The sequence below is a fragment of the Delphinapterus leucas genome, chromosome 2 (assembly GCF_059928025.1).
Source record: "Delphinapterus leucas isolate spDelLeu-1000000601 "Yukka" chromosome 2, BTC_Dleu_Yukka2, whole genome shotgun sequence".
Lineage (NCBI taxonomy): Eukaryota > Metazoa > Chordata > Mammalia > Artiodactyla > Monodontidae > Delphinapterus > Delphinapterus leucas.
The window spans coordinates 16,727,465-16,750,628 of NC_143130.1; the positions used below are offsets into that span (position 1 = coordinate 16,727,465).

At 41.7% G+C, this 23,164-nt stretch overlaps 1 protein-coding gene across 5 annotated transcripts in view; it reads right to left on the reverse strand.

The window, feature by feature from the left end:
- Positions 1-23,164, reverse strand: part of NRP1 (neuropilin 1) — a 138,113-nt gene that overhangs the window by 37,353 nt on the left and 77,596 nt on the right. For 4 of the 5 annotated variants that reach the window (XM_022580440.2, XM_022580441.2, XM_022580437.2 and 1 more), the window contains exons 7-8: positions 6,030-6,185; positions 2,794-2,938 (exon numbers count right to left, since the gene is read on the reverse strand). In XM_022580440.2, the coding sequence (XP_022436148.2) occupies positions 2,794-2,938; positions 6,030-6,185 (301 nt within the window). The remainder of the gene's footprint in view (positions 1-2,793; positions 2,939-6,029; positions 6,186-23,164) is intronic. The other variant, XM_089906470.1, reaches the window with a different exon arrangement.

Below are 23,164 nucleotides of genomic sequence, written 5' to 3' on the forward strand. Positions count from 1 at the left end.
ACGCATTTGGAGTCTTTATGAAGTTTACCTCTTTTTTTCCGGTACAGTGACGTGAAATTAGGTGGGAGGAATGGACCAGAAATTTCCACCCTGCCCTCAGATGGCCTTGTTTCTATGAATTTATTACATTTGTAATGCTCTGAAAATGACCTAGAACTTTCATGCAACTGCTGATCAAGAATAAAGCCAAGGTGGGACTCCCCTGGTGGCGCAGTGGTTAAGAATCTGCCTGCCAACACAGGGGACACCTGGTCCAGGAAGATCCCACATGCCACGGAGCAGCTAAGCCCGTGTGCTACAACTACTGAGCCTGCGCTCTAGAGCCTGCGAGCCACAACTACTGAGCCTGCGTGCCACAACTACTGAAGCCCGTGTGCCTAGAGCCTGTGCTCCGTAACAAGAGAAGCCACCGCAATGAGAATTCTGCTCTCCACAATGAAGAGTAGCCCCCACTCGCTGCAGCTAGAGAAAGCCAGCGCACAGCAACGAAGACCCAACGCAGCCAAAAATAAATAAATTTAAAATAAATTTAAAAAAAAGGAATAAAGCCCTTTTCTCCCTCCAAGCCCTTCTCCACCCAATTCCTGCCTCCAAGGACTTGAACTTTCTAAATGTTTAGATCCTAAAACAATAAACAAGTCTGTCTCTAGGATGGAAATAAATAAAATTTGGGGAAGAAATCAAAAGTCAGTTTTCACTTTCCAAAACGAACTGTAAACAAATGTTTTTTTTTTTTTTCTCCTTCATTAGCTCTTTTTCAAATTGCTTGTAATTTCATGGAAAACTGCCCAGGTGATCTTTTTTTTTCCTTCAAAAGTCAATAGTTTCCTTCTCTAAAAATAATTATACTTAAGAGGATAAAAATAAAAACAATAGTGTTGGCATTCATGCAATGAGAAGTTAAACGCCCTTAATATGTATACTAACGTTATATGAAAGATAGTTCACAGATTTTTTTTTAAAAAAATTTATTTATTTATTTTTGGCTGCGTTGGGTCTTTGTTGCTGTGCTCGGGCTTTCTCTAGCTGCGAGATATGGGATCTTCCCAGACCAGGGCTCGAACCCCTGTCCCCTGAATTGGCAGGCGGATTCTTAACCACTGCACCACCAGGGAAGTCCCAGTTCTCAGATCTTTAAACGTTGTTCACTTTTAATTACTTTTTGGTGAATCAGTTACCGATTCTGTCTTTGAAGTTTTAAGCTTACTATGGAGGTTACACTATACTTTTTTCTTTTAATGAAAAATTTGCAGTGTATTTACTTAAATGGAAAGGAATTCTAACGTGACTGCTACTTACTTCAGAATACAGAGTGGTTGTACAAGAAGATCAATGGACAAGTAAGAGCAGTACTGGTCGCCATAGAAACACAGTGAGAATAACAGGACCTTCTTTTACTCCCTGCTCGGTACCTGCCTATCTTTTTAGCCACTTAATCGCCCAGTACCTCATCTTCGCCTCTCAAGTGGATATAATCCACCTACTTGTTCCAAATTTAACAGAGACTTTTAAAGTCCTTTTAATGTCGGAAGAAACAAACTCAAAAACAAGAAATACTGACAAATTGATTTCTAATGTTAGCATATTCATTCAACAAAAGATAGACATATATTGAGCCAAAACCTAGGAGAAAGTTGTCAGGGCAGTTAAGTAAGTAAAAGGAGAAATTCTGGTAAATTAAACTCCTCCTGAACAGCTACAGCTGGTGAGGCCACCTCTAGACCTCAAAATTAAAAAGACAGGTAAGTCAGACAGAGAAAGGGAAATATTGTATGATATTGCTTATATGCAGGATCTAAAAAGAAATGATACAAATGAACGTATTTACAAAACAGAAACGGACTCACAGACTTAGAGAATGAACTTATGGTTACCGGCGGGGAAGGGTGGAGGGAAGAGAAAGTTAGGGAGTTTGGAATTGACATGTACATGCTGCTATATTTAAAAAGGATAACCAACAAGGACCTACTGCATAGCACAGGGAACTCTCCTCACTGTTAAGTGGCAGGCTGGATGGGAGGGGAGTCTGGGGGAGAATGGATACATGTATACGTATGGCTGAGTTGCTTTGGCTGAAACTATCACAACATTGTTAACTGGATATACTCCAGTATAAAATAAAAAGTTAAAAAACAAAACAAAAACAAGTAAGATGCAGGGATATAATATATAGCACAGGAATATAACCAATCTTTTGTAATAACTTTAAATGGAGTATAATCTACAAAAATATCAAATCACTATGATGTACACCTCAAACTAATATAACATTGTAAATCAACTATGTTTCAATTAAAAAATATATATGTAAATTAGAAGAAAAAGTAAAAAGACAAAGCAGGTGAAGAACATTTCACGCAACAGTTATTTATTGTAAATCTACTAAGTAGCAGTCAGTGTGCCGAGTACCGAGGAGACAGAGGATGACGGGGAAGGTACCTGCCTTCTTGGAGCTTTACCTGCCTTCCTGGAGCTTGCCGTCTAGCGGAAGAGCACCACTTAGTAAATACCCACCACACGTCAGGCTGTGTAAATGCTTCGTATCCACTAGCTGATCCGTTATCACAACAACCCTGTTTTCCAGGTGAGATAACTAAGGCTTTGAAAGGTCATAAACTGCCCAAAGAAATAAGCCAGCGAGTAGTACAAGTAGGCTTTGAACTCACTTTTGTCTAAATCCAAAGCGTATGCTCTTAACTATCAAATGAAAATGACTGACCCCATTTACACCAAATGACTCTCCCAATATTTAAAAGTTTACATAAATCAAACCCAGGTGATCTTCAGTCTTACCTGTTATCTTGCAGCCATAGACTTCAAATCTCATAGATATGCCAGTTTCCCAAGTCACAGGTTTGATTCGGACAAATCGAGTTATCAGGGGTTTGGGGAAAACTCCAATCACAACATCTGTGGGGTTGGTGTTTCCCTGAAAGATCTAGATGGAAAAAGGAAGGGCCCTTTAATAGCAGATATTTTGGATTGTCTGAAAACAAATCCAGAAATATGTTTTCACCAGTGCTTGTCAAATTATTTACAATTTCCTCACTGTTTACCGTGGCTGAGGTAGTGTTAATAATTTGCCATGTTATTTTTCCAAATAATGGCAATCAGAAAGAATTGTGTCTAATATAGAATGTTGTCCTAATCATCTATTCAATTTTCTGAAAGGACAGAGCCTCCAAAGGTACTATTATAAGGATAGCATTTGTTGTAGAATACTATGCTATTATCTAAAAAAGTGGGAAAATTATTAACATTATCAGAAGGACTTACAGAATACTGTAGACAATTCTTGGGAACTCTCACTATTGTACTTTCCCAGGAACCCCTCAAAGGAGTGCGTTTTGAGTTCAATGTAGGGTCTGACTTTTTGAAAATTCTAGGTTATGTTCAGCAGTAGGTCAGGGAGCTTCCTCCCTTTTAACTTCATTTCTTGATGGAAGATCTTATCCCTGACGTTTATGAAAGACTTTAATCTTTTTCAGTTATTGGTAAAATTATGTGTTAGTGGTCAAAATCAAAACTGAGTTATAAATGATATGTAATGGAGAATCAGTTTTCCCAGGGCTTCTGTTTCTAGTTTCAAAAATGAGTCATTTTATTCTAAGAAAGATGAGGCATGTAACTGCAGATGTAATGAGTGCCAGTCACGAACCGGTTTCCCACAAGTGTCTGTCGGAGGCACTCAGCCTGGGCATGGCGCCACGGCAGTGTCCTCCAGTGAGATCTCTGAGGAACGGGGACTGTCTGCCACGTGGAACCCTCCGGCACTCGACCAGTCTCAGATGGGACTGAAAGCCTCCACTCCCCTGGATTTTACTCCAGCTCTGGGTGGGGACAGCTGTGTAAAAGCACCATGTCTCAGTCACAGGCCTTGTGTAGCTAGAGCATCCCTGGGCCATCAGAGGTGCAGAGACTCCCACCCACCTTCCCAGATGAGTCCTAGGAGGAGGACCACCGTTCCCCTGGGAGAAGGGGCTTAGGAGAGTCAGCCTGGAGTTCTTACTCCATTTAGCCCATGAGGCCTGCTCCATGGGAGGTGGTCAAATGCTTTACTAAGTCGGCTGTTAGCCGGATCCCTCTCCTGAGATGATTTAATATCGAATTTATCCCAGCCTGTGACAGCCTTTAGATTTCTGTCTTACTTCAGCAAATCTCTCTTGGAAACAATCTGTGTGGAAGCATTTTTGTGTGACGATGAATAATGGGGACATGCCTGAAGGAGCAGAGCTTCCCAAACCAGTGTTTCAAGGGCCAGTGGATCCACCTCAGGGAGGGACCACAGTCTGGTTCACCCTGAAGGCATTTTATATTTGCTGAAAACCAGGTAAGGACACACATGCCACCAACAGAAAGAGGGCTGCTGGAATGCTGGTGGTCGAAGGCCGCTGTTGCTGAGGTACATAAGCCAACTCTCTCTGAGGAAAGCAGGGCAGGGGGTGTGCCTGAAAGGCCCCAAAGTAGTGAAAGGCAGGTGGGCAACGAGAGCTGGACTCCGGGTGGATGTGGGGATTTCATTCGGGTTCAGTGAAAGGGTGCAGACGCATGCCAGGTCTTTGCTGACCCTTTATTCTTTCTGCCTCCTACTCTGGAAGGCCCTCTGTGTGCCAAGGTGACCCAGATCATGGACCAAGAGTGAGCTGTGTGCATGTCAGATGCCCCTATGGCCCTCGTGTGCTCCCCACACCCATATCCGGGCCACGCGGACAACTGCGGACCATGGCTGAGAAGCCGTGTCTTGGAGAGACAGTGAGTGCTCATTGATTAAAGAGACGGCCTGAAAGCTGGGGTCAGCCCTCCCTACTCTCTCCAGGTTCTTCTGTATGTTGGTGTGTCCTTGGCATTAGTGTTTTTTCGTTTGTTTGAAACTAAAGCATGCCTTCAAAAAACGACTCCAAAACAAGAATAAGTCATTACACTCAGGGTCAAAGTTTACTCACTAGATCTCCACCAATGACGACTATGAGGGTTTTCCTTCCCCAGATGGAGGATCTATTCCACATCCTCTAGGGCTAGACAGCGGCCTTGAGCTGGTCTGTTCACAGAGCAGCTGCATCCCTATGTCTTCGGCCTTCCTGCCTGCCCTAAGGGACAGTGAGGGCTTTGCAGCTAATCAAAGCATATTTATAGGCCTCTCACTTCACACCCAGGAGGCTTTTCTCAGTTTCAGACCCAGAAGGAGAAAATCAAGGCCAGGGATGCCCCAGATGGAGACAAGGACATGTTAATTGGTCTCTTCCCAAACCCAGGATTCCAGGTTACCTGGATCTTTGCTACCATCCTCACCAATTCTGTGCATTTCACTCGGCCTCCAGGGCAAGCTTTTAATTTTGGGGAAACAGCAAGCATGAATTCTCCAAAATCTTTTGATTAGTAAATCAGAGCAAGCATAACTTCAAATAAACAGCAGGCTGAGAAAAACATCTCAGTTCCAAATAATTCAGAGCAGAGTGCCCGGGGCACAGGGCATGGTGTGGCCTCCTCGACAGGAAAGTAGCGAGGAGGTGGCGTGTGGCTCATGGGATCTGAGGGAACACCTGTAGTTCTGTTCATTCGCACAGAAGCAGCCAAACACACTTGTAAATTAGTTTGTGAGCCACAGAGGGTAGATAAAAAGGAGTCTTCTAAAACCAGCCCATTACAGAGAGAAAGAAAGGATCAATCTATGAAAGAGAATGAGGAAACACAGGCAGAAAGACAAAACAAAACAACTCCAGAGGTTCTAAGAGGATGGTGTTTATCCTGTGCATAGTCTCTGTCCCTGTGGGAGGTTTAAAGTGATTCTTGAGTTTGACTTAATTTAGCCGGTATTGACTTTTCTTGGAAACATCCATATAATTTCCTTTTGGCTTCTGGATCTGGGAACATGAGACCCCTTGGTCAGATTTAAACCTCTAATTGCACTTTTCATTTTAAATCAATTCGAAAATAAACCAGGCAAGACAGCAAGCTCCCAAACAAACAAGTGAAAATTGATCATCCACTTCAAAGGCCCGATTGCTGGGGGAGGTGGAAGGGAAACTTACAACAGGTTTATTTCCTTCTTTTATGGTGATCCAGTCTTCCCCGTTGGAGCTAATGTCTATTCTGTATGTCTTGACATAGTATTTCTTCTTGGTTTCCTTTGAAATAGCTCCCTGTGTCCCGACAGCAGTGACAAAGCGCAGAAGGCCCAGGTCTACCTACAAGACAATACCAGCCTTGTCAGTTGCCCATCCTTGTACCTCCGGAATGTGGAGCATCTTTTCCTGTGGGTACCATGGTGTAGTTTTCATCCACCTGGGATCAACAGACCCTAATTCCATCGGCATCAACAACCCCAAGAAAGCCTCCAATATGATAAGACAGCAGCTGCCCTAGGTTGGCAATGGCCAAAAAAGAGACCTTTCTCATCGTTGCCACCAAGATTGCTTGATCCTTGGTACAAAAGAGAAAACTGGGTTCAACATCATGTTACTGTATTTTCTAAGAGATTCACAATACTTTCTAAACAGCACGTTAATAGATGTCATTTTACAAATAGAAAATCAAGACAAACAAGATAAGCTCACATACTGGATACGGAGAGGCCTGGACTAGAACTTGAGTCTAACATGATCCCACTTCCCATCCCTCTGCAGCATCCTACCTCCTTCCAAACAGAATGTGGATCAGAACGATCCTGACTCTGAAAGCACTTGTGTGTACTGCGGGTTGAGAAATGGGCCATAGATTTATAATCTGGAATGGAGTCGAGGGAAGGAGGGCAAAGTTAGGATTTTTGATCCATCTAAATTTCTTCCTTTGCCGTATCTCTCCTTGTAGTTCAGCTTGAGAGGCAGGAGGATTCCCAGGCATCAATCTGGGAAGGAACGATGCCTCTGTGGGACAACAGCTAGGACTTAACAAGCTTCCACTGGTGAGTTTCCAGGGGAGATGTTCCTCAGCCCAATGGCCTTACCTTCATCCCTCACTAAACTTTCTCACACCCCTGACGGCTGGGCCACCTGGAGGGCACCACAGTAGTGATGACCAGAGGGTGACCAAAGCCCGAGGTCCCTGATTGCATCCCAGAGGTCTGTAGTGGCTTGAGTTGTTCCCATGGCCCTGTGATGTGAATGGAAAGGACAGAGATCAGGCCCTCAAGGTTCCAGTACCGGCTCTGCCTTGAGTTTGCTCTATAGGGCCTCTGACAAGTCACTTCATCTTTAGGCTTCTAGTTCTTCATTTGTAAAATGAACAAGTTGGACCAGATAACCCGGAAGACCCCTTCCCTCTCCGACTTCCTAGGACTCCATGCTTTCAGAAAAGTGAAATAGGTATTTTTTCTTTAACTTTCCTTATTTCCATTGTTAATAACCAAGAATCATCTTAAAACAAAAATCATTACCAGTTTCTCTATATTAGAAATAATTTCCTTTTATGAATACATTTGATTATTCCTATAAAATTGTTTTCCTCTACTATGTCCTCTATTTATTGGATTTCTGTATAATACAGAGATTTTAAAGAAATGAAGCACAAATATTTGGCAAATATTTTGTAAAGGACACAAAAAGTAATTGCACGTTACAACTGATTAAGAGTAACAAGATATTTCAACCGTATATTATATTCACTACTAAGAGGCTGTTTTCCCTGAAAACGGCGACAAAAGCCAAAAAACAAAACCCCCCAAAAGCCCTAAGCACACCACCGCCCCCCCAACCACAACTTCTGAATCCTGCTTTCCAGTTGCTACATGACAACCCAATTTTCTGAAAACAATATTTCAATTAACTCTTTAGTGCCCATGGGTCATGAACAGCTAGCTAAAGAATTTCTATTTTATGTAAAGCCTGCCTTGTGAAGAACAGCTATTGTCTTCCACGAATTGCTTTTTCCTGAAGGCCCTTGGAGTAGTTAAATCAACAGGTTGCCAATTCCTTCAAAACTGAACCAAGACTTACATCCAGGAAAAACAGCAACGTCCCTGCCACAGAGACGCCAACTTGAACTTAACACAATTCAACAATAGGAGATTTCATCTAGAAAGGAAGGGGATACCATTCAATGTAAAACAATCTTTATTTCATTTTCCTGAATTTTAAGATGTAAAGTCTAGGCTATAAACGCTTTCACCAGATTTAAAAGAAAAAAGAGCAAGCCTTTAATAGCAATAAATATTTTAAGATAATAATGGTGGATGTTCTAAATCTTAATTTAACAAATAAGTATTTGTCCAACGTATTTTATCAAGTGCCTATACTTGTTAACTGGAATTTGCATTTATTCCAAAAGTGATACTAGTACTTTGTATGAATTTGTGTACAAATTTCAAAAAACGGAGGCAGTCCACGTTTCCCAGATTGCGCCAACAAAAATGCAAGCTATTCAGTTAAATTTGAATTTCAGATAAACAACAAATGTTTTTAGTATAAGTATGTCCCATGCAATATTTGGGACATACTAACAACAGGTTCATTGCTTACTTGAAATTCAAATTTAACTGGGTGTTCTTTTCTCGATGTTATCTGGCAAGCCCAAACCTAACTCCATTCTGGACAAATAACCAGATGATTTCAGGTTGCTGCAAAAACTCTGATTTCCTAATGCTGCAACTTGAAAGTTAATAGGTACTCTAGACATGGCTGCACGGAACTTTTTCAACTGTTTTCAGATGCTCTCAGACACTTAGTGCTTTGCTGACTGTCCACTGAGTCATGCCCTCATGCCTAATACCGAATCCACTTTCAACCTGAAGGGTCCTTAAAACCTTGACATCCAAGGGGGCATGAAGTAGAGCTGTGCAAATAAACTCTTCCTGTCAAACCTACGAATGGCTCTTCAGTTTGGAAATGCTTAAATTCCCACGAGTGTATAGGCAGCTTAGGCTGATTGGAAATAACTCTAGAACTTCCTTCCCTGGCTGTACTTCTCCTATTTTTAAAATTTTGTTCTCAGGGTAAGATTTAGTTGCTAGGTAAGAAAGAAGTTAACTGGTGGTCAACTAGAAGAATCCTAGGCACTAGAAACAACTGACTTGAAAGGAAGGAGCCAGTGACTGAAATTAACCGGGTGCCAACACATGAAACGACATGAAAACACATGAAAGTCCCAGACTGAAAGGCCCCAAAGCATACGTATGAATCACTCGTAAAGAAGAAAAGGTATTTTCTTTTCTCAACAGCAATGAAATGCATTCACAACCTCCCCTTGTAATTGCATAAGGTTTCCTGTTGTGCTTTAAAACTCTGCAGATTCTCTTGCTCACTGTGCTGGGATACCTGAAATTTCATTTCATTTTTCTTCCTAACATTACTACCACTGGGTTTAGAAAGGATGAATGACAACCTCACCAAATGATTAGGACTGGGACTTGAACAACTGCAATTAAAAGTGAATGGCGGGCTTCCCTGGTGGCGCAGTGGTTGAGAGTCCGCCTGCCGATGCAGGGGACGCGGGTTCGTATCCCGGTCAGGGAAGATCCCACATGCTGCGGAGCGGCTGGGCCCGTGAGCCACGGCCGCTGAGCCTGCGCGTCCGGAGCCTGTGCTCCGCAACGGGAGAGGCCACAACAGTGAGAGGCCCACGTACCGCAAAGAAAAACAATACAAAAAACTGAATGGTACCCAGAACTCTACCAAGACACAGACCAGCACTGTGGAGACGCTCACTGGCAATACCACAGAGGTTCTTTTAAGTCCTTTCTCCCTGGGGACCTTTGTGGAATGCCCTAACAGAGACCCTCAGCGCCTGAGAGAGTTTGGGAGGAGATAGGTAACTCTCAGCCTCAGAAGCACAACTGCTCACACCACAGGCATCTGTCAGGAGAGCCAGAGGGACTTAACACCTGGGTGTTTATACCTTTCTCAGGGCTGAAGCCATCTCTGCTAATCATGACATTGGCCTCGATCTACCTGCTGTTTTAGTCTCACCTGCTGCATCTACCTCCCTCCAACCGTATCTTCCAGCCGCGTATTTATTCTTCCTAACACAAGATATGCCTTTTCTGTCTTTGTGCCTTCACATGTAAAGTTTTGTCAACTTAAAAGAACATTTTCCTCTTTTTTTTGACTGCAAATGACTATTTCCTCTTTTTGGTCTGATGGGCAGAATAAGGCACTTCTGACTCCAAGATGTTTAGTGCAAAGCTCAGGTCTCCATCTGTCAATTCATCATATTGTGTTTTTCCTCTACTTCCATCCAGACTTTTATGATTTCTTTTAAGGAATATCTGCTTTTCTATATAGAAAAGTGATAGATGTCTATTGAAAATTCATAAGATGCAGAAGAGATTAAAGGAGAAATTAAAATCTTCAGAAGACCACCACTAGGAAATAAAGGCTGATAATAGCCTTCCAGAGTTCTATTTCCTTATGCAAAATATATGTAACCATCATGTGTATGTTCTGTTATTGTAAAAATGAGGTCGTATTACCTCTATGTTCGATATCCTGCTTTTCGTTTAGTTTTATGGGTATATTTCCGTGCCAAAAGTGTTTTTCTACATCATCAATTTCAATGGCTGCATGGTATTCTATGGCCTGACTGTAGTGTCATCTATTTAATCAGTCGGCCGCCTGTGAACACTTCTACTCACCTTGACCGGTGGACACTTAGTACTGCGTTTCCACTAAGTTCTGTATTAAGTGGTGAGGATACAAAGAGCAGCAAGAATGGGAGACACAAACACAAGATTACAGGATGGGGCAGTGCACGGGGGAAGGAGAGGTAGGGGGATTGGACACATCTCACAGCTGACTTTGATGTCTAAGACACCTACTGAAAGATGCACAGTAGGAGCTCACAAGTGGATAAAAAGGGAAAGGCTGTTCTAGGGAGAAGGGGGAACAGGAAGGGCAGAGGCAATGGGGAGGAAATGAATGAATGAAATAACATCACTAGACAACCTACCATGTTTCCCTCACTGCTATAGACACTATTTGTCAAGAAATGGATTGATCTCTAAAGACTACTGTGCTCTGCTCATTCGGAAGCCGAAATAATCAGTTGTCACGACCACCATTCAAAATCCGGCCATCCTCTTGGTGGGTTAGCTTTCTGAATCTGATGAGCTCTCACCAACCTCACATCCAGTAGACAAGATTGGCGACCCAAGACAGGCAGCTGGAGAGACAAAGACACAACCCCGAGCAGTTCTACATAATGGCAGCCCTCTGTGTTTTGGAGGGTTCATCATCCTCAACAATATTTCCCTTCTTCTCCTAAAAATTCAGACACACATGGGGCTTCCCTGGTGGCGCAGTGGTTGAGAGTCCGCCTGCCGATGCAGGGGACGCGGGTTCGTGCCCCGGTCCGGGAAGATCCCACATGCCGCGGAGCGGCTGGGCCCGTGAGCCATGGCCGCTGAGCCTGCGCGTCCAGAGCCTGAGCTCCGCAGCGGTAGAGGCCACATGCCTTCCCTAAATCCAATCAGCTCTGCTCCCATCACTATTTTCTTATTTTGAAAGAATGTCATTCATTATTTCACAGCTGCTTTATTTTTAATTGGAAGATGGGTGTGATTTCACATCTGAGTTTGATGTACTTTCTGTTTAACATTAAGAGTGATGGCGATGGGGTGGGAGGATGCGGGGGGGGGGGGGCTAGCACAGAGCTGAACGTCAACTGCATTCACTGAAACTGTGGAACGTTTCACTCCGTGTGTGTGACAAACATAAACATCTGGTACTTATCTGATGGTCTGTAGGCAATTTGACGGAAGTTTACCAAACTCCTTTTGAGTTCAAGTGGCCACTCTGAGTTAGCTTATCACTGTTAGCAGAAGTGACCCCATACGACATCCTGTTTCCAATATAAATATAAAAGCCTAACACTGCTGGTAGAATGTCTACCTACATCTTATCTTCACTGTGCTCCCCACACAAAGAGAAGACATAGCTAGACATCAGGCACAGAGGAGGAAAGCGCCACTTTCATCCCGGGTGGGGAGAGGCACACCAGTAGAAGAAAACAGCTGTCTTCATCCCCTTCTGGGGGGCAGGGGATGGTGTCCTACAGCTCCTGTGGGGTGAACTGTCCACCTCCAACTCCCTCTTCGTTGTAAGATGTCTACAGGTATTAACCTACATGCACTTTATGGCCATGGCATTGTCTTAGTAATGACAGGAAACACAATCCCCAGATAAACAGAAGCCAGGAGAGATACACATTTTACTGGGAATCACTTGAGGACAAAGGGCACGTTTTAGCATCGTGCAGTACATCATGAAGCAAACCTCTGCAAACTGCTGGTTAAATACCAGCATGCAGCCTCCCAGCCATGAAATAGATATCATCGCTTCCTATAATAATACATAACTAGCTATTGGTAATGTCGTAATGTGGAAAGTCTCATTTCTAAAATGAAAAATCTGTCTTGCTCAATAAAATACTGTGCATTGAGCGAGCATTGACAAGGGAGTGTTTCCAGGCTTTTAACATTCCCAAGACAGGTCAGTACAAGAGCCTGAAAAAATAAAGGACAAAGAACTGGAGTCTGATTAAAAACAGGAAAAATACTTTCTTGGTGGGGGGAGGTGGAGTGTGTCGGATTCTTTTTAGAGCATCTCTGATGACTCAAAGAGCTGTTTAATTCATCACTAGACACTACAAGCTAAAGAAAATATTTTTAAGCAATTGTCTCATTTCCTTAGATAACACACGTGCTTTCTGATAACGCCTAAGCATCTGAACATCGGTGCTGTTCCAGGATCTGGGGGCTTAATTCACAGCACCTGATCATCATGTTCCTTGACTAAGGATCTTGGACTTTTTATAGTTGCCAGTAGGAATACAACCATTTTATAGTTGGTGACATAATTCTCTCTTTATGTATTTTTCCTGATTACTGTATTACATAGAAAAAACACTGATGGCTAACATTACTATTATATATAGAAAATTCATAAGGCAACCCCTATATGTCAGACATTTTATTAAGGGCTAAATTTATATACACTATCTTTTCAACTCTTAACAATCATACAAGGACCTGAGGAACAAAGTGATGTGTGAACCTTGCTCAGAGTCACGTAACTTGTCAGTGATTAAGCCAGGATTTACCCCAGATCAGACTGGCAGCCCATGTATATGCCACTACACCCATGCTCTTCCTCAATTCCTATCTTAAAAAGCACAATTATCAAAAGGTAATTTAGAATTTCTTAGTGAACAAAAATTAAATCTTAGAGTCATTCTTTCTGGAAATTACATATTTGTATAATTATCGAGACTATGAAACCATTTATGATTACTTTGACGCCGTTTAACGTTTACATTGACTACTGGAAAGCCAAATTTTGCAAATGAGTCACTCGTGCTGTTGAAAAACAAGACAGTGGTGACAGATCATTTTTAGCAAAAGATAATGAGAAAAGATTTAACAATTCTGGTAAAGAATACAAATATCCAAGAGCAAGAAAAGTGCAGTGCAGGGAGAACCTCACCAATTTTCTCTTCTCATCTTAATTGCTTGAATTAATTTTTTTTTTTTCCATAAAGGAAAGCATTTTCCTGGGTGGAAGCAAACTACTGGTTGCAACAAAGCCTGTGCTGATAGTAAAACAATCCCAAGTGAATGAACTGATGAATTTTCCTTTCCAAAGACTTGAGTCAACCAGCTAGAATAACACTAGATAAGGCTGTGCAGCCCAGATGCAGCGCAAAGCCTGGCTTCCCCGATGCCACTGTACTTTGCGCAAAAGAACAACAAGGAAAGCACAAGACAAATGAAGTCCTCAAACAAGGGCTGACCTCTGTCTCCTTTGGCTGATAAAGGAGATTATGCTGTGGGGCTCCACTGCCTTTGGATGTTGGCATATCCTTTCATTCTCACATTAATTTTTTTTGGCATAAACCAGGAGCAACAAATTAAAGAAGAAATATTTAATTCTGATATGTTCTTGGAACTGGAGTGCCATGTGGTTCTTTCTGAAGAGTAAGATCTCTTGAAGTTTTTAGAACGGGCAAGTGGCATCGGCAGGAGGAAAGGAAAGGGACTCCGTACTGCAGGTTAATACCAGCATCTCAACTAGAGACATTTCCAGAACCCAGCTACCCAAATCACTCCCACGTGGAAACCACGAAGATGGAACTTGAAGAGGAGGACACTGTTCTGGGAGGAGAGCACGGCGGGTCCACATCTCCTCAGGGTGTCTGATGCAGCATTTCAAAGACCTTTGAGAGCAGGGCAACAGGACTGTGACACCCACCGGAAAACGCTCAGCTTCACTGATGACATCAATTTAAGAGAAATATGGGAGGGGTCTTCACATATTCCATGCAAAATCTGAGGGCTTCTTTTTCCCTTCTATATTTTCTAGAACAGATATAATTGTGTTCAGAGAAAACAAACATTCCATTTGAGTTCCTCTCTTACTCAATAAACCTGTAAAATCTGGACACCAGGACACAATGTATTCTGATAACAAAGGAGGAGAAAATGAGATCGTATGGGGGTTCCTATAGACTCTGCGATACAAGTAATCAGCATCAAAGACAATTGGAAAGTTCTATGTAGAGTTAAAGAGAAAGGCTGACCGAATGCCTAGGCTTTGGCAAAGATTGTTGTACATTTTTAAGACATACGCCAACCTGAAAACTCTGGTTTTCTTTAAAATGAAGAAGCTTCATTACTTCAACACCATGTTCACTTGCAGATGGGGACCTCAGAAACTTTAATAGCTCAGTCAGGAGGATGACACTTAGATGGTCCCCTCTTCCAACTTAGATACTTAGGAGTTCTTACTGGGTGGTAAAAGATTCAGGGACTTAATATTTTTATTAACATTTTTTGAATACTTATTTGTAAGTTACACTAAATTGAAAACCTGAGCCTAATACTTTGATCTGGAAAGAGGATAAGTACTCAGAACAGAACAAATGTAATCCCTAGAAACTTGGTTAAGAATTTAACCTACAAACTCTGTAGTAAAAATCGCATAGTAGAAATGTCTTAAGAAAGAAAGAAAAATAAATATGCTACAGTTTTAAAAAAAATTGTAACCAGCCTCAGATATGCGTAAACATGATGTAGATCTAGTCAAATGCCTATAGGACCATTGTACCATGGGCTCTTGCTAGAAGATTCAGTCAGCAAAGATTTAGCAAGCATCTCCTGCATGGAGGACACAGGCTGGCTTAGGCTCTTCTGCTATAACTCTTGGTTCCATCCATTAACTGTTTATTGTAATACTCATGAAAACTAGGGGAGCATTCTCCTAGTTAGAAGGCTTAATGGGCAGGAATGGCTCCGCATTGATCAACATCCTGTGAGATCAAGCAGACTGTGTGAACGGATCTCTGCTTCTGATGTCTGTCTCTGCTAAAACAAAGGGAGCGCAGTAATGGAAGAATGACTAAAGGGTGGTCTGGATGACAACCATTTTAAAACGTAACAGAAGAATTTATGACCTCCACACATAATTTCAGTAGGACTGTATTATGCAGATAAAGCATTTATTATTCTTGCTTTTATGATTAAAAACATTTCGGGCAAACTATAAACAGATGCACGGAGCCAGGGTGCATGCCCACACGGATGTGTCTTAAAGCCCAATAATGGTGCTTCACGCATTGTAGACGCTTAAACTGAAAGTGTGAAATTAAAGTAAACCGAAGGATGCCAAGGGTTCAGATAAAACCATTTAATCCATTAAATTCAATAGATATATATGGTATGCCAGGCTCGGGAAGGAAGCAGGCCTATGCAGAAAAAAATGATAATACCAGACTGAAAATAAGAAGTGCCACCGTGCCCACAGATGAGGCGTTGTGAGGTTCAGAAGACGATTACATGCACAAGGGGAAAGTTCAGGCTTTATGGAAAAGAGGTCATTTGAATCATTCAAACTGGACCTCATAGGATAGGATAAGATTTTGGCAGTGGAAGGGGTCGGGGTTGATGAGTTAAAGGCAGAAGAAACAGGAAAAAAAATCCCAGCCAATTTCCTGCATTTCGAAATATCTGATATGATGAACATTCTCCTTCTGTCTAGTATCTCTTGGCAAAAGTCCTTTAGAGAGCAGGGAAAAGTGCCCTCCCCACCCCTAGCCCCCAAAACACATCCTCCTTTGCAGAGGCCTTCATGGGATCCATGGGTCCAGGCCAGGAAGTGCTGGGCTGGTGACAGAGAGACCATGCAATCTTATTTGTAATTAAACTTTCAGCTCGTGACCATGCACTGCACTGCTGAGCTAATTCTGCTAAAATGTGCTTTCACTGCCTCTGGGAATCCAAGCATTCCTGGGAATAAGATCCAACCCTCAGTCTGCATGAGCCAGACACCTCTCTCCTGAGTCTCAGGGCACACTGTCCAGCCCTACCCTCCGTTTATATCTACATTTGAAAGAAAACATCTCAATGAAATGGCATCAAAACTGCGTGTTTTCTTGAGGAGTCCACACTGCTGTCGAAATCACACTGTTTGCTCCTCAAACAATTAAAGAGAGGGCCATGAGTTGAGATCATGAGCTTCTGGTGGTGGGTATTTCCGTGTCTAATATCCCTTGCACTGTGGAGGGAAGCTGGTGGCTGGAGATTCTTCTTTTATCACACAAATAAGTGCTAGATACTTGGGTGCAAGAGAGGGAAGGTTACCAGATTCCTGCCCTCTCGTCGGTGAGGGAAAAAGTCGAGTAAACAATAAATCTCAATATAGAGGGAACTGGCTGCATTAAATATCCTCAATGAGCTCTAGGGCTACAGGGAAAAATACTTGGGTGATGCAGGCAGCACACGGTGGCAAATAAGCACAGGCCGCAGGAGCACCTCTGTGGCTTTGATATTAAAGAACGACCTGGAGTATGTTTAGCAAATTAATTAGCCATTCCAAGCCGTGGTCTCCTCTTCTCTCCAACAAAAATACCAATGCATAGCCCATTTCGTTACTTTTCCTGGTTTTATGAGAGTCATAATGATGCATTGGTACACACATTAAACATAAGAATGTGACCCTAATATTTTTTCCCTTAGTCATTTGGGTAATTGGAGTGTGTGTGTGTGTGTGTGTGTGTGTGTGTGTGTGTGTGTGGTTTTGCCTGTAGTAGCTAGATTGTTGTAACTTGTTTGAAAGAGGGACAGAGCCCTCTTTAACTTTAAATTCACCTAGCCCGACCTGCAGCATCTCATCCTTAGCAAACGCTCAATACACATTTGCCGAGTTTAAATTCAACACTCTGTCAGTTCAGCGTTGCTGGCAAGACCTGAAACTCCTTTTTTCCAGATAAAGCCAGCTACCCATTGTTAAGCCAATGTTAGCATTTGAGCAACAAACTTGTACTCTTTTTTTTATTTTTATTTTTTTGCGGTACGCGGGCCTCTCACTGCTGTGGCCTCTCCCGTTGCGGAGCACAGGCTCCGGACGCGCAGGCTCAGCGGCCATGGCTCACGGGCCCAGCCGCTCCGCGGCATGTGGGATCTTCCCGGACCGGGACACGAACCCGTGTCCCCTGCATCGGCAGGCGGACTCTCAACCACTGCGCCACCAGGGAAGCCCCAAACTTGTACTCTTAATTGAGGAATATGACTATTCTTATCTTGGTGTTTAAACTGCAAATATTAAAACTACTCAAAATTTCCAGTCGTTTGAAAAGTTCACCACTTACAGGGAAGGTCTGCTGGATGATGAGTTTTGTTGGCCAGGTCCATGCCACGTGAAGGATTCTTTTTTATTTATTTCTCAAAAGACCTCTCACTAACTTACGAAGCGTCCCTCCTCCCAGAAGTTACCTCAAAGGGCAGCAAGGCTTAAATCATATTTTTGCCGTATCTATCATGCTCTCCAACCTCTTCTCAATCTTTTTGTTTTAGAGCCAACTTATTTGGGATCATGACGTCCACAGGATATTTATGGATTGGCTGTATCTGGTATCTTAGACTTTTCTCAGACCACTTCTGTATTTTTGAAAAATTAGCAACATCAATATTTCACTGTCTAACTATATAGGTCTCCAAGTTTTCACCTAATTAACATATGATCCTCAGACGATGCTCGAATTGTAGCTTTGTGTGGCTGGGAATTGAGTGCAGGTTTCAGGCCTTTTGTGATCTTTGTGTTTGTCTCATGGTCTCTGAGAAGCAGCCCAGTAGGAGAAGCAGTAATACTAATTCTGCATTGAGGACAGGCAACATAACACCTTTCCAAGGTGCAATGACCTCAGTTATGGACACATACATCTTTCCATCTATCAGCAGTTTAAAGAGATTTTTAAACCTGAAAGACCAAGAAAATATTAAACAGGTACAGGTAAGGTCTATTTCTGTTTCAAAAGCTGTTGTTCTATGCTCCCCATAAAGTTTTATTATCTGCAGTACTGGGGAGATTTCTAAATGACTCAAGATCAACACACATCTGTACTCAGACAGCATCTGTCTATTTCAGCACCAACAAAATGGCTTGTTTATTATTAGTTTTGCAGTAAGTCACGCCTTTAATTTTTCTCCCTCCTTCTAAAAGCTTGGTTTCAAAAACAAACACAAGGATGAGTTTCTAGAAACTAAAGACTTGCAGATGGGGGCAATGGTCTAAATCAGGCTCTTGGCCTATAAACTTTGACAGCATCCTTTTACACTGACTTTCCATGTATTTCTCAGGGATCTACATGGGCCTCTCAGGTTAATGAGAGTTTCATGTGTTGATGGGGAATCTGGACGTGCAGGTGTCCAAGAAAACCCCTCTACTTGGCGTTAAAAATCCTGCAAGGAGCTGACGGGATTACTGAGATTAAAGTCGGTCACCCACCAAAAGTTATAACAAACACTGCCCCGGAGACAAGGGAGAAGACAAAGAACAGGCTGCCTAGGTACAGTTGGTTGTCAGAAATTGTGTGTAAACAGTGGGTCTCTGAAGGGATGCCAATCATTCCTGAGAACAGATGAGATGAACTTCATGATTTAATATATTTGGTCAAGTGCATTTTCCCTGTTTGGAAGCTTACCATTCAGTCAGGAAGTGTATACTGATTTTTTTGTTTTTTGAAGATGATTTATAAAGGAGGTGGAAAAGCGCTTGAAATAATGCATTTTCAAAGAATTACTCTCTAAAAGAATCATCTGTAATTACCATTCACAATGGATGTTCTATAGTTTCGGACTGAGCAGAGGCCAGCCCGTGGCAGGAAAAGGGCTGGAAAGTTGGAAACTGCATGGATGGAGGTGGGTAACCAAGGTGAGGAAGGGGGAAATGCTTTGTGCTCTGAAGACACACTGTTTTGCCATCCAAATGTTGTCAGGGAACAGAACTGCAAATTCTTTTAATGCTCTGAAAGAAAAAATCTGTCTATAGTAATTTCATGCATTTCAATCCAGGTCACACAATGGGAAAAATGCATCTGCACGTCTACTTTCAAAGCACAGGAGAACAAGCACAGATGTTCCACGAAACATATCATGCTCTTCCACCCCTATCCCTGCCCGGAGTCCTTAACATAATGGAAGAAGCTGTGATTCGCATTTATCCACCGGAACCATTCTTAACACATGGAAAGACACGTCTATTTCACCACATCCTTGGAGGTGACACAAGGTGAGATGTTTTCTTGGTGAACATGGCCATACTGTGGTGTGTGTGGTGTTGGGGGTAGCGGGGTGGGCTTCTTGGCAGAAAAAATAGAGCTAAGGCCCGTATTTGGAAATGTGGAAAAAAGCATTTCTTTATGCTACCTTGCAGGTTTCCAGGACAGTAAGAATCCTATCATTTTGTCACTACACTTTAAGATGCAAAGTCAGGCCTGAGAACACATTACTCTGCGTGGTTTTAATAAAGCTGCTGGTATATAAGAAGAAATGGAATAAATAAATTTTACATGGAATTAAAATCTTTTGATAAAAAGATTTTAATTGAGATGAATTTTATATGAGACACATGAATATTCTAAATCTAGACACTTTAAAAAGAGATAGGTAGATAAACAGATGTTCCCATAAACTCTTCTGGAAAACAGCAAAGTTCTTAGACTAATGGAACTAAATTATTATATTACAGAAGTTGATAAGAGTTCAGTTTCAGCATATTACAGACTGAACCCCAAATTACCTATTCCTGTCTGCTTTTCCTTTTTGTCCTACTCTCCAGAGGAGACAGGAATGTCCAGATGTAGGTCATGTAAGATGCCTTCTACATTTGTCTTAGTAAATGAGATTCTTTTATTTACGAGTGGTTGATTGAGAGGAAATATGTTAAATGAACAAATGTATTGACTGATTTTTCTTCACGTGGTACATGATTGTTAAATAAATGAATTCTTACCATCTTGGTATTAGAGCTTTGTAAATAAAGGTATCCTTATAAACGAATGCAGTATTTGGAAACATAAGTTAAAACTACAGAAATAGGATAATGTGTGTGCTACAAAATGTTGCTGGTTGACAACAGCAGTGACTAGTCTGGATTTTCAGAATAATGTTTAAAAAACTAGGCCAGGAAAACTCTGCATACTCTGTCTTCATTTTTTAAGACTGGGAACTTAAAAAAAAAAAAAAGTTCTTTTCTCTTTTCCCCATGAACTCTGTGTGCCTCCTGAAATATCAAAAACAATTTGTTCAGTGTTTCATATTTCATTTAATTTGCTAACTTCGTTTATTATCATGAGTATTTCCCACTGGAAATTTTATCTTTAACTTCCGGATCTTCAAACTTAAGGCTCTGTCAAATTTCTTGCACCTGTAGCCATCAACCTGTGCATCTACCTGGGTCTCGGTCTTTCTCTTTGGAGATGGGGTCTGTCTTTGTCAGCTTTAGCCCTAGGCAAACACATCGAGTCATACACGCACGAAGATCGCCGTGATGACTTTCTTCTTAAGCTGTATCCCTGGTGCTGCTTTTTTCCCCTCCACTTTTCTGCATTAGTATGATGGCCTATAACATGCTCCGAATTGCATGTGGTATTTGTCTTCTTAAGGAAAGAAAAAAGACGGAGTATGGGCCAGACTTTAAGGTGTGAACAGCCTGGAATGGTGGGTAAGCCTTTGCCTTTCAGATACTTCCGTCAAAGATTAGAGAGACATGAAAGATGAACTGCCCAGACTTCATCTTATCTCCCCTAGTGAGCTGCACTTCCCCCTGAACTAGCACAAAAGAATCAAGCAAAACAGCCCCACTAGTGAGGTTTCTACGTGAAATCCTCAGATAAGCTTCAGGGTGAAGCCAACCTAAACAATTACTTGATCTAAGGAAAGAAAATCTTTTTAATTAAAAAAAAAATTTTTTTTTGCTATGTGTTGCCTGATATGATTATCAGTACTATTTAAAACGAATTCGAGCTATGCTTCACATATTTATATTTTCTTTTAAGCAAGCCCATGGTACCAGCTGATAGAGTAAATTTATTTTTAGTAGAATCACAGAATCTTAAATGCTTGAAAGGATTTCAGAAGCTGTCAGGTCCAATCACCCATCCCCTGAAGAATTCTATCTATTGCCGTCTCAGGCTTGCTAGAAGAATAAAGAAGCTTATTTATTTTTCTGCTAAATCCAGAAAATGTAGTTAGAAGTTTAAAGCACTGGGATTGTAAGAAAAATAAAACCTTGGTAAAATTAAGACTTCATTCTTCTGAAGGAAGGCAATTAAAGGAAGGCCATGAATGTGTTTTTAACCCGTGGAGGCAAAAAGAGCTGGAAAAAAATGTACAAGTCACTTGTACAAGTTCATATGTGATTATTCTAATTGCACATTAGTCATAACACGTGCAATTAGTCTCAACTGCTTACTCTGTTCGATAGTTGGAAATATAAAGGCGTAATGCAGTTTATTACTATTGGGATTTATAGAGCATTTTTAATTTAATCTACTTTCCTCTCGTTATTTGAACGTAGAATTGAATGAAATGTGAAGGCTGGGGGGCTTGCAGTGGAGAAAGGAAATACGTATGTGTGTTTGTGTGTGTCTCTGTTTCAGGTCAGCATCCAAAACTGCGATTTTGATGTGGATCAAAATTGCCATTTGGATGTGGAACTTTCAAATGGTGCATTAAATGAGAAATGTATGAGGGCACAGAATATCCATTTGCATCCCGGCTTCGGAATTTCCAGGGTGGGCCTTTCTTTTGGAGAAGTTTGCTGTGGAGGTGCTTGAAAAGTTTCCAACTGTGGGTTCTGCCACTTCTGAAGAACACACATTGTTTTGCTCTGGGGCTTTCAAATTCTGATATGAAAGTTATTTAGAGCTTAGGAGTTTGTGTGCTACATTACATGCTACATAAACGTAGCCATCGCTCCTAGACGTGAACATTAACGCACTCTGTAAAACATAGTTATTACTGCCAGGGCAGAAATCAACAAACCCCACCAAAGGAATTTCTTAAAACTGCTATCATAAAGTCTGTGCCCGTTATGGATTTCATTAACATTTTACTCCCCAAGGATTCCCAATTGTATAACAGAAGTTCTTTAAATTTTAAATACCACAGACAGGAACAGCCTTTCACCTAAAACAGATGTGAAACCATCAAACTTGCCTTCCTATTGGTCCACAGATATGAAACTGGATGGTAATTGATGGCTTCTAATGTGTTGTTGTTTAGGTTACAGAATTGGAAACTTAATAGTATGTTTCCCATGAAAAGATAAGTTAATAAAGCAATAGACAGGTTTTCAAACACAGTTCCTTACTCTTGATTACGTCTGAAGTTAAAAAAAAAAAACTGTTTATTTACATACTGCAGAAAAACTAAAACAGGTAAGTCAAGGTCAGGGACACACAACATACAGTTGTGGAAGAGCTCATTTCAGTCTTATTTTTCCTAAATCTTGTCAGTGATGACTGGTGATTTTATCCTTGTGTTTCCTTTTCTTAATCCCGTTCTTATCAGTGCATTTTGAGACCCAATCGTGCAGTACTCTAAAATAACATCTGTATTTATTTAGCTAAAAACAGTCCACTTTTTTTTGTGTGTGTGGCCTCTCCCGTTGCGGAGCACAGGCTCCGGATGCGCAGGCTCAGCGGCCATGGCTCACGGGCCCAGCCGCTCCGCGGCATGTGGGACCTTCCAGGACCGGGGCACGAACCCGCATCCCCTGCATCGGCAGGCGGACTCTCAACCACTGCGCCACCAGGGAAGCCCCAGTCCACTTTTAACAGCTAAAAGTAGTGAAGCTTAAGATAAATAAGCAGGCAGGTTTATGGTGCTGTTTTCCTGCATCAGGTAAACAGATGCATCTGTATTTTTGGAAAACAAAAGAACTACGACTCTGTTCAAATA